The sequence below is a fragment of the Agrilus planipennis genome, unplaced genomic scaffold (genome assembly GCF_000699045.2).
Source record: "Agrilus planipennis isolate EAB-ADULT unplaced genomic scaffold, Apla_2.0 scaffold190, whole genome shotgun sequence".
NCBI lineage: Eukaryota > Metazoa > Arthropoda > Insecta > Coleoptera > Buprestidae > Agrilus > Agrilus planipennis.
The window spans coordinates 194,185-211,839 of NW_020442444.1; the positions used below are offsets into that span (position 1 = coordinate 194,185).

The following is a 17,655-nucleotide window of genomic DNA, read 5'->3' on the forward strand; positions in this document are numbered from 1 at the left end:
AAAATATTTTCAAGCGGGTGGAGGTGGGGGATCGAAAGAGGGTGGTCACTTGAACAAAACCCGATAACCTAACCTAACCTAACCTACCCTATTGATAAAGATATTTAAATAATGTTTTATATAACTTTCTCAATATTTTTATGTATTTTTCATTAGTTTTACCTTTGAATATTGTTTAAGAATGACTATATAAATATTTACATGCCTAGAAATGTATAAAAATTGGCATATTCCACGAACTTTTTATGGTACAGTGGTGGGGGAGATCTCCTCTTTCGATCCCCCCACCATCTATACCTTTACCATCTTTTTAAACAAATGAACTTATCTTTAATTGTTTTTTTGAATTTGTACGAAATCCTTAATTTTACAATGATGTGTTTATAGTGACTATAATTATATTTTTCATGATGAAATGCTGCAAAGTACTATTACGTACAAAAGAGGCAATTAAAAATAGGTTTGTAATCAATTTTTATTTTGTAGTACTTACGAAGTGTGCGACCCTTATTGGACGATGACAACTACCATCGGATGGAGCAGTTAGCGCGAGAATTTGAAAATGGTATTGGTAAAAAACTCCAATTCTATTTGTGGTTGAAATCCTGGTGGTCAACCAATTATGTTTCTGACTGGTGGGAAGAATACGTCTACTTACGCAGTCGATCTCCGTTAATGATCAATTCGAATTTTTACGGAATCGACGCCATATTAATGCACCCGACAACGAATCAGGCTGCAAGAGCTGCTTCTGCTATTTACTCATGTCTCATTGTCAGACGTCTTATTGAAAGACAAGAACTGGAACCAATTCTTATCCAGGGAATCGTACCCTTATGTTCTTCCCAGTACGAAAGAGTTTTTAATACCACTAGACTTCCTGGTGTTGAAACGGACAAGATTCAGCACCTCTTAGATTCAAACCACATCGTTGTTTATCATAAGGGACGATTTTTCAAAGTTGTGATATACAAAGGAAGGATATTAAAGCCATGTGAAATTCAAATGTAAGTAAATTTTTTATATAATAATCTTTATAGTAGGTAGGAAGTAGGAACTAGAGCAACGCAGTCCAGGACCGGACTGCGCAAGGTCAAAACTGGACCTCAAAAAATTTTTTGAAAGTAAATTATTCAAATAAACTGTTTAAAAAATATTTTTCTGTAGATAACAAAGAATGTTTGGGATTAAAACGCCACCCTCATTATTTTTTGGAGGGAGAAATACGTTTTTTTCAGGGCCCCGATAAAAATTTGCTAAAAATATCCGGACCTCACCTAAAATTACTTGTCAACCCCTGCTCTAAGTCACACAGCTGAAATATGTTTAACGTAGAAGAGTTGGCTGTAGTCATTAATAAAAACTTTGAATAATAAAAATCGGAATCATTGGGAAACAGGACAGAGGGGTTTGATAAAACAGCAATAAAGTTTTATTCAACGTAATTAAAACGATACTGTTCTTAAACAAAGACTCACTTTGACACAAAGACAGAGACTTACTTTCTTTAATAATAATACCTTTTTATACTACTNTTTTTAAAAAAAAAATTAATTTATACAAAATACTTTTAATATTGTATTAGAAGAATTTTTCTTTTCTTTGTTAAAGGCAACTATCAATGCAATTTATTACCTATTACATATATTTGTGCTTACAAGATAAGATTTAAACTCTTTAGAATTCCTTTTGTGAAAGTATTGAATAAAGTAATTGTTATTGATTTAATTTGCTATTTTTTTTTGGTTTTAAGGGAGTGCAACATCGCACTTCACGAATTCGTGATCTGTATGTATACTTGTACACAATTGATATGTCGTATAAACACGTATACTTCGTTTACTTTCTCTAGCGATGTGTTCCTTCCAATGTCTTGGATACGTACTGGCAAAATCGTAGGTAGGGAGAAAACAGCACATTATACACTGGACTCTTGTTCTTTAAACATACTTTTTCATACAGTACCTGCCAAAAGTTTTGTTCAATCATGACTAGTAGTGCGAGTCGAAGACAAGCGTTAACGCCTCTAATATGTCTCTGACTGGACCTATAACTACCGATAATTATCGAATATATCGATAGTTGTCGATATATCGAAGCTTATATCTATAATTATCGATAATTATCGGTATCGATATATTGATAACAATATTACCAGCTTCGAATATATCGATAGTTGTCGATATATCGAAGCTTATATCTATAATTATCGATAATTATCGGTATCGATATATTGATAACAATATTACCAGCTGATAACTATCAATATCTGCTTCGATATATCGACAACTATCGATATATTTGATAATTATCGATAGTTGTCGTTTGTTATTGATAATAGACCGTTGCGTAGCCTTCGGGGGGACACCGGTTCGATTCCGAGTCCGTCTGTCTTGATCCATGTTTTTCTGTGGTTTTCTTCGATCATTTAGACAAAGGCTGAAGGATTAATATTTCATAGTTTTTTTTTACCCTATTCTGCCTTCATTTTTTCCGTTTCATTTTTCTCAACTCAACCATCCCCTCACCTAATTGCACGATTACTAAAAGGAGGCTTGACCATTCGCCGTATCTTTCGTTGTAACCCCAAGGGACTGCCCGAAATTTCTAATAATGTGGAATAGTTGTTAAAATTATTTCCAGATGCTTTCCTAACTGTAAGTTATGTACATACTTTATTTTGTAAGAATAACAAGATTGTTTTACACTTACGAGGGTGGATTGATAAGTTTCCGGCCTGACCAAGAAAAACAAGGTTTTTAAAAATTTTTTTTTTTTATTTCTCAACATAATCTCCAAGGCTGATACATTTCTCATAGCGGTGTTCCAGTCTATTAATGCCATCTTTATAGACTGATTCGTCAAGCTCCTCAAAATAACCATTTACAGCTTCGATTACTTCTTCATTGTCCGCAAATCTCTTACCGCCAAGCCATTTTTTGAGATTAGGGAACAGAAAATAGTCACTCGGGGCTAGGTCTGGAGAGTAAGGAGGGTGCGGCATCAATTCAAACTTTAGATCGTTGATTTTAGCCGTCGCAACGATTGACGTGTGCGCTGGTGCGTTATCGTGATGAAACAAGATTTTTTTCTTCGCCAGATGAGGTCGTTTAATTTTCACCTCGTGGCTCAAACGTTGCAATAAGTCTGCGTAGTATTGACCAGTGATAGTATTACCCTTTGCAAGGTAATCAATGTATATAATACCTCTTGCATCCCAAAAAACAGTAGCCATAACCTTGTTCGCCGAAAAAATTGTTTTTGCCTTCTTTGGAGTTGGTTCCCCTGGTCCAATCCACTGTTTAGACTGTTCTTTGGTTTCAGGAGTGTAGTGGTGGACCCACGTTTCGTCAACGGTTACGAATCGACGCAAAAATTCGCTTGGATTACGCTTATACAATGACAAATTTGCGGTAGAAATGTTTTTTCGAATCAATTTTTGGTCGACTGTTAGCAAACGCGGCACCCATCTTGCACAGAGCTTTTCCATATGCAAATGTTGGTGCAAAATATGTTGCACACGTTCATATGACATCTTACAGGTCTCAGCTATCTCACGCACTTTCAATCTGCGGTCTCCCAGCACTATTTGATGAATTTTTTCGATCATATCTGGAGTTGTGACCTCAACGGGGCGTCCTGAGCGAGGCCCATCAGAGGTGCTCACACGACCCTTTTTAAACTCGGAAACCCACTGCTTAACGGTTGAATATGACGGGGAGGATGTCCCCAGTGTTGAGTCCATCTCTTTTTTAATTTCCTTCGGCGTTAACCCCTTCAAATAAAAGTATTTGATGACAGCACGATTTTCCTGCTTTTCCATTTTTACGAAAACCACAGAGGCGTCTTGTTCAGCGTGCTGTCAAACCTACACTAGCAAGGAGATCGGGCTGAAACTATAGCTACAAGCTATCCAAGGATGGTACTATAGAATGTCACCTCAAGGTAGGCCTAGTGGCGTCATCTCTTGGTTAGGCCGGAAACTTATCAATCCACCCTCGTATATGCAAGACCGTAGGTGTTTTCAATCGCAATAGAATTGGTTAGAGTAATTTTGCAAACTAAAGTATGTAAAGTAATTCCAAGGCACCTACTGGAATCTTTTATGCATTTCCTAAACTGTTATTCTTTTTAAGAATGTGTTTTTTCCACATTCCTGTATTTTAAAAATGCGCCAAACTAGTAACTTTTAATAAGTGTAATTTATGTTGTCAAGCAAATGTAAAGAATATTTTTACTACGTATTTATCAATTTTGAATTTCATAATAAGATATAGACGGTATTTAAATGTTGACACTAAATTTTTACGGAAGTGCAAGTAATTCTAAAAATATTCACGCATTACGTGTTTCCCTTATCTGCGTTCTGAAAAATAATGAATCACGTATCACCAGTTTTGACGTTAGTATTTGCAAACCATATAAATTGAAATTAAAAAAAAAATGAAACGTTTACATAGAACGGTATTCATATTTGGTTTCTATAAATAGTCGTCCAAACGAAAGTTATTGGTTACCATCATCATCATCATCATAAGGTCGACTGACTGGACACGCACCTCCACTCTTTCCTATCCTGAGCTAATCTTCGCATTTCTCTAAAAGTAGAACATTCCACATCCTTAACGATTGGCGAACAGTAATCTAATTTAGGTCTTCCTATACCCCACGTAACTCCTGTTTCTGCCTCTAATATGTCTCTGACTGGACCTTCATGCCTGAGAAAGTGTCCTACTAACCTATCTCGCCTATTTGTTATTGACTTCCGTAGAGTCCTCTGTTCTCCTATTCTTTCTAATACCTCTTCATTTCTAACCTTTTCTACCCACGATATCCTCATCATCCGCCTATAACACCACATTTCGAACGCTTCTAACCTTTTCCCGCCGCGCCCACTGTCCATGTTTCGCACCCGTACAACGCCGTGCTCTAAACATACACCTTTAACAACCTTTTTGGAATTTCTAAATTAACCGTTCGCGAGCATAGAAGTGACTTCTTTTTATTGAAGGCAACTCGACCCTGCGCTATCCTCTGCTTTATATCCCTACTACTCCTTTCGTCCTGACTTATCTGATCTTATCGTTCCCTAAGTACTTTTTCTTCTGTATTTTTAATTTACTTTCTAAAGTAATATTATTTGAAAATTACTATGAAATGACAATACAAGCGAAACTATTCGAATAAATTTCCGTTAAAAGCTGGAAGCAGAGCCTGTTGCACAACTTGCAATTTTATTCACAATCTGTAATCACTCAGTGGCGTGTAAATTACTATTTGCTGATGTTTCATAGGCCAACGTATTATACGTAAAATAAGAAAAGAATGTAGCATGATAATAGTACTTGTAACAGCAATTAAGAAATAATAAATCAATAAAAAGTATTAATTTATATAAAATTACATGTCAGCTAGAAAGCCTCTCCCTAACCGTTTGCGACTTCCACATCTTTCCTTATGGTTACCCTATCCTCCTAAATAAATATTAATTTTAAAAACCGTTCACAAATATTTAATTTAATTGTAACAGTCAACAGCAACAAAAGTTACGATTGTATTAATATATATAACAGTTGATAAAGTAAAATACAAAATACCTGTAAGAGAAAGACAAGAAAAAGAAAAATTCAAAGAAAATACAATAAAAGTGAGTTTTATGTAGTCTCGCAATTTATTACAATAAAATGTAGTTGGGTTCATGGGATTCTTTAATCGTTATCAGTTGTATTTATTATATTTATATTTATTTCAGACAAATGCAACAAATTTTGAACGATGAAACTGAACCTCAGAAAGGTGAAGAGAAGTTAGCAGCGCTTACAGCTTCAGAAAGAACTTCCTGGGCCAATGCCCGAAGGCATTTCTTCAGCCGAGGAATTAATAAACAGTCACTAGATTTAATTGAAAAGGCCGCTTTTGTGGTTGCCTTGGATGATGAAGATTATGTATATGACCCGGTAATTATTATTAATTAATTTATGTATATTGAAAAGATTAGTTTATAAAATATAATTCGAAGTGGTCTGTATTCTGTCGAAACTGCCAGACGCGGATCGCGATTTCGATCTTCTTAGATCTCATCAGCGCGTCGCAGGTAGCTCTGACAGAACACAGACCAACTTTTACTTGCTGTCTTAATAGTGCGTTTTAGAAAATACTACAAATGGCGCAGTAAACGCCATCTGTAGCACGATGCTATATTTTAGGATTACGTATACTTCAACAAGGTCCACTTGTGTGGATATCTACTTGCTGAAAACGAATCCCGGCGTAGCCAAGCTCAACGTGATAGGCACGTTAGCTTAATCGAATAAAATAATTCGAAGTGGTCTATATTCATACGTAATCCTAAAATGTAGTATCGTCCTACAGATGGCGTTTACTGCGTCATTTGTAGTATTTTCTAAAACGCAGATTAGTTTATGTTTTAGAAACATATAATACTTTATTCTTATTTTTTCTATCGTTACAGAAAGATCCAAGTAAACTGGATAAATATGGGAAAACACTTCTTCATGGTAAAGGATACGATAGGTGGTTTGATAAGTCTTTCACGTTATGCATTGGAAAGAATGGCAGAGTAAGTACATAAACTTAGTTTTTATTCGATTTAATAATCTACTGATTAACTTTTTCTATATTTTTTTTTCTTTGTTTCAGATTGGATTCAATGCAGAGCATTCATGGTAAGTGAAAAGTTATATTTTTAAGAAACTGATTTTTTTTTGTTTCATCCTTAATTATCCTTATTCGTCATAATAACTGAATTCTATTAGGTTGTTTTTTTTTACTTATGAAAAATTGCAAATATTTCATATATTTNAACAAAAACAAATTAATCTGTTATTCTTATAATTTATCTCCAATAAAATTATGATATTCTCATTTAATACTACATTATTAATGTATTCATATATAACGCAATGGCCACCACTATAGGCGCTGTTTTGTGTCGAGGTTGTGCAAATTTTATCCCAGTCGACTACGTTGCGTCGACTGATAGTCTATTTTAGCTAGGGAAGGGAAAAAGTGTCCGGAATCAGCTATTTAAGCAGTGTATTCAATCACCAACATTATTAATTAAATAGGCCTCTGTATTTCTTGCCCTAATATATATTAATAGGATTATTCAAGCAATTTAAGGGGTAAAAAATGTTGTATTTAAATTATTTTAACTTTCGACAACTCTTAGACACTTTATTTTTGATCTGTTTTAATCTACCCTAAAGAAGCTTTAACACCATAAAGCGAAACGTCGGTGTGTCGTGACATTTTCTCTTTTTGAATAGTCCTTTTAATCTAACAGAAATTCTGGCAGTTACAATTTTTTAATCTAAGAATTTAATTTTTTTATAGACTTAAGGATACGTAAATTGCGACCTTTATAGTCGTTTTGGTTTAATTTTGCCGGTTTTGGATTATAAAGTGAAAATAGTAAATCTTTTACTTTATTATTTATTATTAGAACAATAAATCTACTAACCCATATATCTGCCACAAGGAAGAGAAAGATACCCTTGTATTTTTCGGCTAGTAAAAACTTTTGAGTGTTTCATTCCCACTAGCCAATAATGCTGGTGGGCGGACAGCCCCTCCGGACTACGCCGGAAGGCCCTCTTCAACCTCCTTTCAGGAATTGTGGGAATGGGTGGGTGGTGGTTCGGATGAGTAAGATGAGACGGATGAAATGAAGACGGAAGAGAATGAAAGATTGGAACATTGTGGAACATTACTGAATTTGCCTAAGTGATCCAAGAAAACCACAGAAAAACTTGGCAAATGGACCCGGAATCGAACCGGCGTCCTCCCGAATGCTAAGCAAAGGTGTAAACCTCTAGGCCATGCCGCTCGGTTAGTCGTAACGTTCGTTGTACTTTATAACATAGAGAGATAACATACCAGCAGTGTTTGTTACCTACCTGTGGGTTGATAGATTTTTTTTTTCCAGTAATAAATAATAAATTAAAACATTTTGACTTGATAATCCAAAACCTACAAAATTAAACTGAAGTGACCATAATTAATTAAATTAATTAATCAAATTTGAAATTTGTTGAAGAAATAATTAATATACACAGTTATATTTGATATACAAAATTCACAGTAACAATTACATTTTAGTTGTGCAAGAAAAGCGTAATTCACGTGTTTTAACACACTTTCTTATGATAAACTTGTTGTCACATTACTTTTTTTCAGCATTAGTTTTTTCAAAAATGGAATACATGAAATACACTTTGTAATTAGTATCTAATGTTTTTATTATTAAATTGTATTTACGTATTTCGACAATTCAACTTTGTTATTACAGTTTTTCGTTTCAGTGTGAAATTATATTGAATTTTTTTATTTTGTTTTGGATGTTTGTAATATTTTACAGGGGTGATGCTGCTATCATGTCTCACATGTGGGAGGAAGTTATTTACGACGATGTCCTTCAGGCGCGGTAATTCTTGTTATACAATTTATTTTTCAATGTGAAATGTCTGTAGATGTACATTTTTGGAGGTCCAGGTGTTATGCTATAGCAGTTTTTGCTGTCGCTCTTTATATTTTGCTTTATTTCTGTTTTATCTTGGTTTCGGTTTTAATTTATGGTTGTTGGTTTATATCTTCAGGGGTGATGCTGCCATCGTTGCTCATTTGGCTGAGTATATAATCCTTGCTGACAAGGACGATCGGTAATTATTTTACTTTTTGACTGGTTGACACCCTTTTGCCAAAACAAATTCAGCAAACTAATTATTTAAATGGCAAATAAGTTTAACCATTTCCACCTTTTATTGTCTATATAAAACTCTATATTAAATTCCAATTAATAATAAAAGGAAAAATTTTAAGTTTTCCACGTCTAATAGTTTTGATAAATTACGGACGAAATGCTTCGTATTAATTTGGTAGCAAATTCAAAAGGCAAACATTGAAAATACTATAGTTCATGAAGTATAGTATAGTTCAGCAAGTAGATATCCATATATTTAAATGGACCTTGTTGAAGCATACGTAATCCTAAAATGTAGCACTGTACTACAGATGGCGTTTACAGCGCCATTTGTCGTATTTTCTAAAACGCGCTGTTAAGGCAGCAGGTAAAAGTTGGTCTGTGTTCTGTCGGAGCTGCCTGCGACGCGCTGATGAGATCCAAAAAGATCGAAATCGCGATCCACGTCTCGCAGTTTCGACAGAATACAGACCACTTCGACTTATTTTTATTCTATTATACTATAGTTCACAGTAAATATCAGTAGATGGCGATGTACTGCCAACAACTTTATATTTTTCTGTTATAATTAGATATTGAGATGAGATAATGTTCTGAATCATTTTTTTTATATTAAGAACATTATATTTTGTTATCTAACTTCCCCAAAATTAACACAATGTGTACCTATTCTTGTTTTTTTTTTAAACAAAAACAAATTAATCTGTTATTCTTATAATTATTGTCCATATAATTACGGTTAAATTTATTTGCTGGTTTAATCCCCTCCAATTTATTCACAATTAACTCGGTTTTAGTTTTTATTTCATTCAGTTTATTTTTAAGTACATAAATAACTATTGCAAACGAAGTCATAATCATTAAGTACCTATTTAATTCATTATTGCTACATCTTTGTACATATTCATCACTAATTGCTTAGTTATTAAGTTTTTTATTTGCCAGTATTCATGCTTGCACAGTGAATTAATGCTTTGCTGATTTTTTACCTCTTTTGTAAGGTCTCAATTGTCGTTGTAAAATTTAATTCAAATGCTGTATCAAAAGTGTGGGTATATATCGGCTACTAACTACTAATTCTAAGGACTATTTTGTATTAATTTAATTTGCAAGGTACAATAACAAACAAAATTGTATGATACGTATATCTTTTTAGTAACACAATACGATTTTTTTAAACGTTTTATTATGAAGGATTCCGCTATATTATTCCTTCGTAAAATGGCCCTTTTTTTAGACTCGTTGAAACTTTAGATTTTCGTAGTTCTCGACGTGTAAATCAAGTCTCAATAGGCGCTAAGTCGTAAAAACTCGTATGTCCCCTTAAAATTGCTTTCTTCCGTAAGGACCTCCAGGGTATAATTATATCTATTATTATAGGTATATACTATACGTATTGAATACGTAAATAGTATACGAGGTCTGTTCAAAAAGTATCGCGAATTTTGTGTTTTTTCAAAAATTATCTATTTTGTCCCCTTTAAGGTAATCCCCACTAGATATTATTAACTTGTGCCAACGGTTTTTCCAATTCTCCAAACACTTCAAAAAATCATTTTTGTAATCTTGCTAAGCTCCCCCTTCTATGCCGTCTTTATCTCCCTAATCGTGCTTTTATGGGCCTCTTCAGTTTCGGGAACAAGAAAAAGTCATCAGTGCAAAAACCAATTTTTTGTTCTTCCACAAATCCGGGTGTTTCTGGCGAATTGCTTTGGAATTGGGCGTTGGATCCCACGTCATAACACTAGTTATGACCCTCTGGAGCAAATTTGGATCGTCGCAGTCCAGAAGCTCCTTAGCAATGTTAATGCAATGCTGTTTTTGGTCGAAATTGAGCAATTTTGGTACGAATTTCGCGGCGACTCGGCTTATTCCTAAATCACTGGCAAAAATCGAATGACAGGAGTCAATCGATATGTTTAGGTCCTCAGCAACTTCTCTAACGGTGATTTAACGATTGGTCAATACTATTTTCTTCATTTCATTAATGTTTTCGTCTGTTGTTGACGTGCTCGGACATGCCGGCACACTCTTTCATCGTTCACATCTTCTCGGCCTTCTGAGAACATTTTTTACCGCCGATAAACGTTGCTTCGGTCCAAGGTAGCTTCACCAGGTGCCGCAGTCAACATTCTGAATGCGTCGTCGCATTAAACTGTTTTGGATAGTTGGAGTAAGACCTTTCCTTTTTGTTTAGACCTCGTATTGGTGTGTATTGCATATTATGGAGGTGTCATGGTTTCGGGCCAAGGATGGTAATGAGTAAAGGTGTGGTATACCTCAACGTCATAGTGTAGGTAGGGCAAGTTGGTGTACTCATGAGGTGTATAGCCCTGAGTACACCAGCTTTTCCCATAAGTACACTGTGACATTAAGGTGTACTACACTTATGCAGAGTTCTTTACCATCTCTGGTCCGAAATCATAACACATCCGAAACGTGCAATACACAAAGGTATAATATATCAACATATGTATAGTTAAACGTATTCAGTACGTACAGTAGGTACCTGGGAAGTCCATACGGAAGTATGCAATTTTAAGGGTCCGTATTTCAAAAAGATGTTTTTTTATGACTTAGCGCTCATTGTGACTTTTGATCGACTCGTCTTGAACTACTAAAATCCAAAGCTTCAAACAGTTTGACACAGGGCCATTTTACGTAAGCGGGGTCTTTATTATTGATTATTAGTAATCTAAACTGTTCACGTTTTTTGATTTTCCAATCGCAATTCTTTTAATATTACATAAATTAAATGATTTTTACCTGATTAGAAAATTAAGTATGCTTTTTTAAATCTTTATTATTTTGTGTTGAATCTTGCATAGTATATATTAATATTATTTTTCATCTTACGCGTTAATTAATTTTATTAAGTTTTGCAAAAACTTTAATCTGTTGCTGAATATATAAAATAATATCTTGTAAATTAGATACGACGAAAAAGGAAACTGTCTTGGCACACCGGAACTTACACCACCTACCCCTTCCCGTCTTCAGTGGGATATTCGGTATGAATGTCAAGAGGCCATTAATAATGCTTTAATCACTGCCAAGAGTCTTATTGCAGACTTAGACCTAAGAATTTATGTTCACGATCATTATGGCAAAGGTATTTATTAAAATATGTTTTAAGTACATAATAAGTTAACGCGATTTGAATGCATAAATAAGAGAGTGTCCTTGAAATGTCAATTTAAGGACCTGTATAATATTAGATTAGATTAATCCCCAAAAATCAAAGTTGTATTATATTATTTATTACTTTATTCTTGTGTTTATGTAATGCTAGGTTTATTTTCAATTATCATTTGAGATTTTTGGAATCGTAACTTGGAATAGTTACCTCATTACCTCGTTACCGTAACAAATTATTATCTATTAATAATTTGCCATTCTATCATTTAAAGATTAACTTCCGTTTTATTTGTTCTTAATTTATTTTCAGAATATTTAGTTATTTTAATTCAGCGGTGGTTTACTAAAATTAATAATAATAATAAGTCTAATTTCGTCTTAGGTTTTATGAAAAAATGTAGGGTCAGTCCAGATGCTTATATCCAGATGAGCTTACAGTTAGCATATTATAGAGATGCTGGAAAATTCAGTTTAACATACGAGGCTAGCATGACTAGGCTGTTTAGGGAAGGAAGAACTGAAACTGTTCGACCTTGTTCTATAGAAGCGGAAGCCTGGGTCAAATCTATGGAGAATCCCAAGTTTACCAGCCAAGAAAGGATCAATCTTTTAAGAAAGGCGTGCCAGCATCATCAGGTAGGCGATCGAAGTAATTAATCTATTTCAAATGTAAATACGTATATTATTTTTTATTTCAGCTGTTATACCAGGACGCCATGTGTGGCAAAGGTATCGATAGGCATTTGTTCTGTTTGTATGTTGTTTCAAAATACTTGGAAGTGGACTCTCCATTCTTGAAGGAAGTGCTTAGCGAACCATGGAGATTGTCGACTTCCCAGACGCCACATGGTCAAACTAGTCGAATGGATTTGGAAAAGAATCCGGAGTGCATATCAGCAGGAGGTGGCTTCGGACCAGTAGCGGATGATGGTTATGGTGTTTCCTACATCATTGCTGGAGAAAATCTTTTGTTCTTCCATGTTTCCAATAAGAGAAGTAGTAAACAGACGGTAAGATTTTGTATTAGTTATGTTACTGCTGTTGTTAATATAAAAAAAAATTAGTTACTCCAATACTGCGTCTTCTATAAAGGAACAGTACCTACTGAAAAGAATTCCCTTTTATTTTATGTGGCATGCTTTTTTAAGTAAGTCATCATCATCACTATCATAAGGTTGTCAGTCCTAAGACTGGTTGGACACGTACCTCTACGCTTTCCTATCCTGAGCTAATCTTCGCATTTCTCTAAAACTAGAACAGCCTACATCCTTAACTATTAGCGAACAGTAATCTAATCTAGGTCTATCTCTACCTCTTCTAACTTCCGTTTCTGCCTCTAATGTGTCTCTGACTAGATCTTCCTGCCTGAGAAGGTGTCCTATTAACGTATCTCGCCTATTTCTTATTGACTTCCATAGAGTCTTCTGTTCTCCTATTCTTTCATAACCTTCTCTATCCACGGTATCCTGATCATTCGCCTGTAACATCATATCTCGACGGCTTCTAACCTTCCTAACCTAACCTTTTCATTTCCGCTGCACTCACTCAACCTAACCTAACCTTTTCATTTCATGTTTCGCACCCGTACGGCGCCGCGCTCCAAACATTCACCTTTAATAGTCTGGTTCAAATTTCTAAATTAACCGTTTGCGAGCATACAAGTGACTTCTATATTTTGAAGGCGACTCGACCCTGCGCTATCCTCTGCTTTATATCCCTACTACTTCCATCCTGACTTATCTGATTTCCTAGATACCTAAAATCAGCCACTTCCTCCAATTTTTCTCCTCCTTTCTTTATATTCTCTTTTTCCCTACTTTATCTTCCCTTGCATACCAGTATTTAAGTACCGTTAAAAAAAAAACAGGTGCAACTCAGTACACGTGAAAGAAGCGAAACTTCTTTGGCGATCTCTATACTTTTATAACGAATAAGTAATGATTGGTGAAAGAGAAAGTACGAGAATTTTCAAGATTTATGTTTTCCAGCATATTTTATTTTTAGTCTAAGTTAAAGAGTATTACTTTAATACGTTTTTATGTAACTGAATAACAAACAATTGGTCAATCTTTTTTCGCTTCCGTTTATTTTTCCAAGTGCTTAAGAAACCGTAAACTATCAATAACCACACGGAATTAGAATTGATACATAATNATGGTTACCCTATCCTCCTAAATAAATATTAATTGTTGTTAAATAAACATTAAGTGTAATACACTTACTATAATATAATTGCACAGATATAACCAAAACACTAATTTAGCACTATAGTATAGTGAATATACAGTATACAATAATATATGAGATGTCGGTTACTAACAGCTGATTGTAATACCGATATGCGCATGCGCGCCTTTCTGTTCTCATGGTCTATCGCGTCGCGAGACAAAACGTTGCAGAACGTGTCGTTTCATGGCCTTGAGATTTTACTCCCATCGAGCCCAAAGAAGTTTCACTTCAACAGGTTGATTTTTCTTTTCTGCATAAGTTCTATATTGATTAAGTCATGAAAGGATATTATCGGTTTTAATTTTTAACGCGGATTGATCATAAAAGAGGGATTTGTATTGCATGATTAATAAAAAGAGATTGAGTATAAGTTAATACCATTTAATGTATTTAAAATTCTTAACTGTCTGGCATCTTATCGAAGATTATTGTTTGTTTTCAGGATTGTCATCGTTTTGCTAGAAATATCGAAAAAGCTCTGGCAGATATGAGGAGATTATTTGAAGATCATTCGTTGGGAAATGGCAAGGCATAAAGTAAAACTCGTTATACTAGTAAATATATTAATTTGTAAAATAATAATATAAAAAAAGGCTGATGTTCCACAACCATTTCTAAGTACAAATGCAAATTAAAAATAACTATTTAACCAAATTTATAATGGCAGATAGGTAGATATCGACCATCTACTGTTAGTGCCTTAGCTTTTTCCTTTTAAAAACATAATGAAACAAACATCTATAGGAATGTCAGCTATGATTCAATACATAGTATATGGAGTGGTGTTTTTATATGGAAATGGATGTTTTATAATTGTGACCTGCTCTACTCAAAAATATTTGTACATATCTTGACATATTATTGATATTTAAGTGGAGGACGTTTTTAAAAAAAAAATTAATTTATACAAAATACTTTTAATATTGTATTAGAAGAATTTTTCTTTTCTTTGTTAAAGGCAACTATCAATGCAATTTATTACCTATTACATATATTTGTGCTTACAAGATAAGATTTAAACTCTTTAGAATTCCTTTTGTGAAAGTATTGAATAAAGTAATTGTTATTGATTTAATTTGCTATTTTTTTTTGGTTTTAAGGGAGTGCAACATCGCACTTCACGAATTCGTGATCTGTATGTATACTTGTACACAATTGATATGTCGTATAAACACGTATACTTCGTTTACTTTCTCTAGCGATGTGTTCCTTCCAATGTCTTGGATACGTACTGGCAAAATCGTAGGTAGGGAGAAAACAGCACATTATACACTGGACTCTTGTTCTTTAAACATACTTTTTCATACAGTACCTGCCAAAAGTTTTGTTCAATCATGACTAGTAGTGCGAGTCGAAGACAAGCGTTAACGCCTCTAATATGTCTTCAAATATAAATAAACTTCTCGTTGATATTTTCAGTAGTAAATGGTACCAATAACAGCACATTTGAGCAATGCAATTGTAGTGGATATAATGGTAAATTTTTCCGTGCAGTACTGTACGTATTATACGCTCCTCACCGGTTAAGAGTTTGGCCGAGAGTGGTCTCCTTTCTTTTCTAGCCTAATGCTGTTCTTTTCTACTTTGCGCCGGTCAAACTAATGGTCACATCGTTAGAGAAACTAAACGTATACTGTTCGTTTGGTTGGAGATATGCCCCTTCCCTTTATTAAGATGCGCCGTAGCATATTTCCAAATTCAATCATATTTGTCTGCGTAGCTCATTTCTTCACCGATCATCGAGCGAGAGCTAGATAAAAGTGTGAAGTACCATTTGCAAAATTATTTAAACTGCCTCGTTAAAATTTATGTAAAAGCATATTTAGCCAAAAATAATAACAAGTGAATTAACTTAACGCTCTACACACCTATAGAACTTTTGATTTGTTTTCTATTGTTAATTTATATACATTTTTGTTATAAGAAATTGCTAAATATTTACGTCTAGTACTGTACAGTTCTAGCCGATCTCCTAAGATCGCCCATCGAGAGCTCTGCTCGTTCAAGCTTGTTCCGACTATGTCTGTCTTGTTCACGCATAGTGTGTATTCTTTCTATCTTCGCGCAGATTTCTTCAAGGTCACAATTCAAACAAATAGAAATGGGCTGTATCTTATGATATGCATGCGAATGTGCACAGCGTTGCCAAGTTTACTATACATTTTAAGGACCCTTGCTCTGTATAAAACTGTTCTTTAGGCATTTATTTAATATATTAAATTTTATTGAGTATCGATAGGCATTTGTTCTGTTTGTATGTTGTTTCAAAATACTTGGAAGTGGACTCTCCATTCTTGAAGGAAGTGCTTAGCGAACCATGGAGATTGTCGACTTCCCAGACGCCACATGGTCAAACTAGTCGAATGGATTTGGAAAAGAATCCGGAGTGCATATCAGCAGGAGGTGGCTTCGGACCAGTAGCGGATGATGGTTATGGTGTTTCCTACATCATTGCTGGAGAAAATCTTTTGTTCTTCCATGTTTCCAATAAGAGAAGTAGTAAACAGACGGTAAGATTTTGTATTAGTTATGTTACTGCTGTTGTTAATATAAAAAAAAATTAGTTACTCCAATACTGCGTCTTCTATAAAGGAACAGTACCTACTGAAAAGAATTCCCTTTTATTTTATGTGGCATGCTTTTTTAAGTAAGTCATCATCATCACTATCATAAGGTTGTCAGTCCTAAGACTGGTTGGACACGTACCTCTACGCTTTCCTATCCTGAGCTAATCTTCGCATTTCTCTAAAACTAGAACAGCCTACNAGTTACTTTCAATTACCTTGTAGAGTAATACTTATTTGATTGTATATTTACTTATCTATATAATTTATGAGCAATTAAAATGGAAAAGGATTATGTTAAAAAGAAATGGTAAGTATTTCAAGCTTTAAGATTAAATAGATCATTTTAGTACGTAACTATTGTTTTTAAATTAAAACCAAATACATTGTAAATATGCATAATTAAACTATCGAATACATGTAATAGTGTATTTTAACAAAAGTAACGTAATTAGATGAATTTGAATTTCAACAGGCAAACTAAAACATTTGTTATTTATTTAAAACAATATTTTTTTAATACAGAATACAGACCACTTCGAATTATTTAATATTTTTTTAATTTTTACTCCTTTGTTTTATTTTTATTAGCTTTAAATAAATATTTTTTCGAACTTCAAGGAAAATAGTATCGCACGTTATTGTGTAGTACATTATACAGTTCGAACATCGTATGTATGAAAAATGCGATAAACAACTACCTTTACCAACGTCTTTCAATGTCATAAAAAGTTATCAGATTATCATTCTGTACTGAAAAACTGGAATGTTGTTTAAGTGTATTAGTTGTTCGCTGCTTTTCGTGCGGTCCACTCAGTTAGTTACTGTCAATGAAATTTAAACATAATTTACTTTTATATATTATTATACTTTATACTTATACAAAATTAAAAAACTTTTGTTTCGGTGTTTGTGAACATACACATTGTTTGGAATTACAATTTTAAAGGAGCTACCTAAGTACTTTAGCCAACTACTGTATAAAAGCATGTTCCAGTAATA

General features: G+C 34.0%; 1 protein-coding gene across 4 annotated transcripts in view; it reads left to right on the forward strand.

Moving 5' to 3' along the window:
- The window catches only part of LOC108738318 (carnitine O-palmitoyltransferase 1, liver isoform), a 58,774-nt gene extending 42,106 nt beyond the window's left edge, over nucleotides 1-16,668 (forward strand). For 2 of the 4 annotated variants that reach the window (XM_018471689.2, XM_018471690.2), the window contains 9 exons: nucleotides 487-1,007; nucleotides 5,753-5,957; nucleotides 6,473-6,580; nucleotides 6,661-6,686; nucleotides 8,381-8,446; nucleotides 11,656-11,834; nucleotides 12,243-12,496; nucleotides 12,559-12,870; nucleotides 14,532-14,986. In XM_018471689.2, coding sequence (XP_018327191.1) covers nucleotides 487-1,007; nucleotides 5,753-5,957; nucleotides 6,473-6,580; nucleotides 6,661-6,686; nucleotides 8,381-8,446; nucleotides 11,656-11,834; nucleotides 12,243-12,496; nucleotides 12,559-12,870; nucleotides 14,532-14,624 — 1,764 coding nt within the window. In that variant the 3' untranslated portion in view covers nucleotides 14,625-14,986. Of the gene's footprint in view, nucleotides 1-486; nucleotides 1,008-5,752; nucleotides 5,958-6,472; nucleotides 6,581-6,660; nucleotides 6,687-8,380; nucleotides 8,447-8,618; nucleotides 8,682-11,655; nucleotides 11,835-12,242; nucleotides 12,497-12,558; nucleotides 12,871-14,531; nucleotides 14,987-16,328 lie in introns of those variants that run through there. The other 2 variants (XM_018471691.2, XM_025980388.1) reach the window with 2 other exon arrangements.
- The last annotated feature ends 987 nt before the right edge of the window (nucleotides 16,669-17,655 follow it).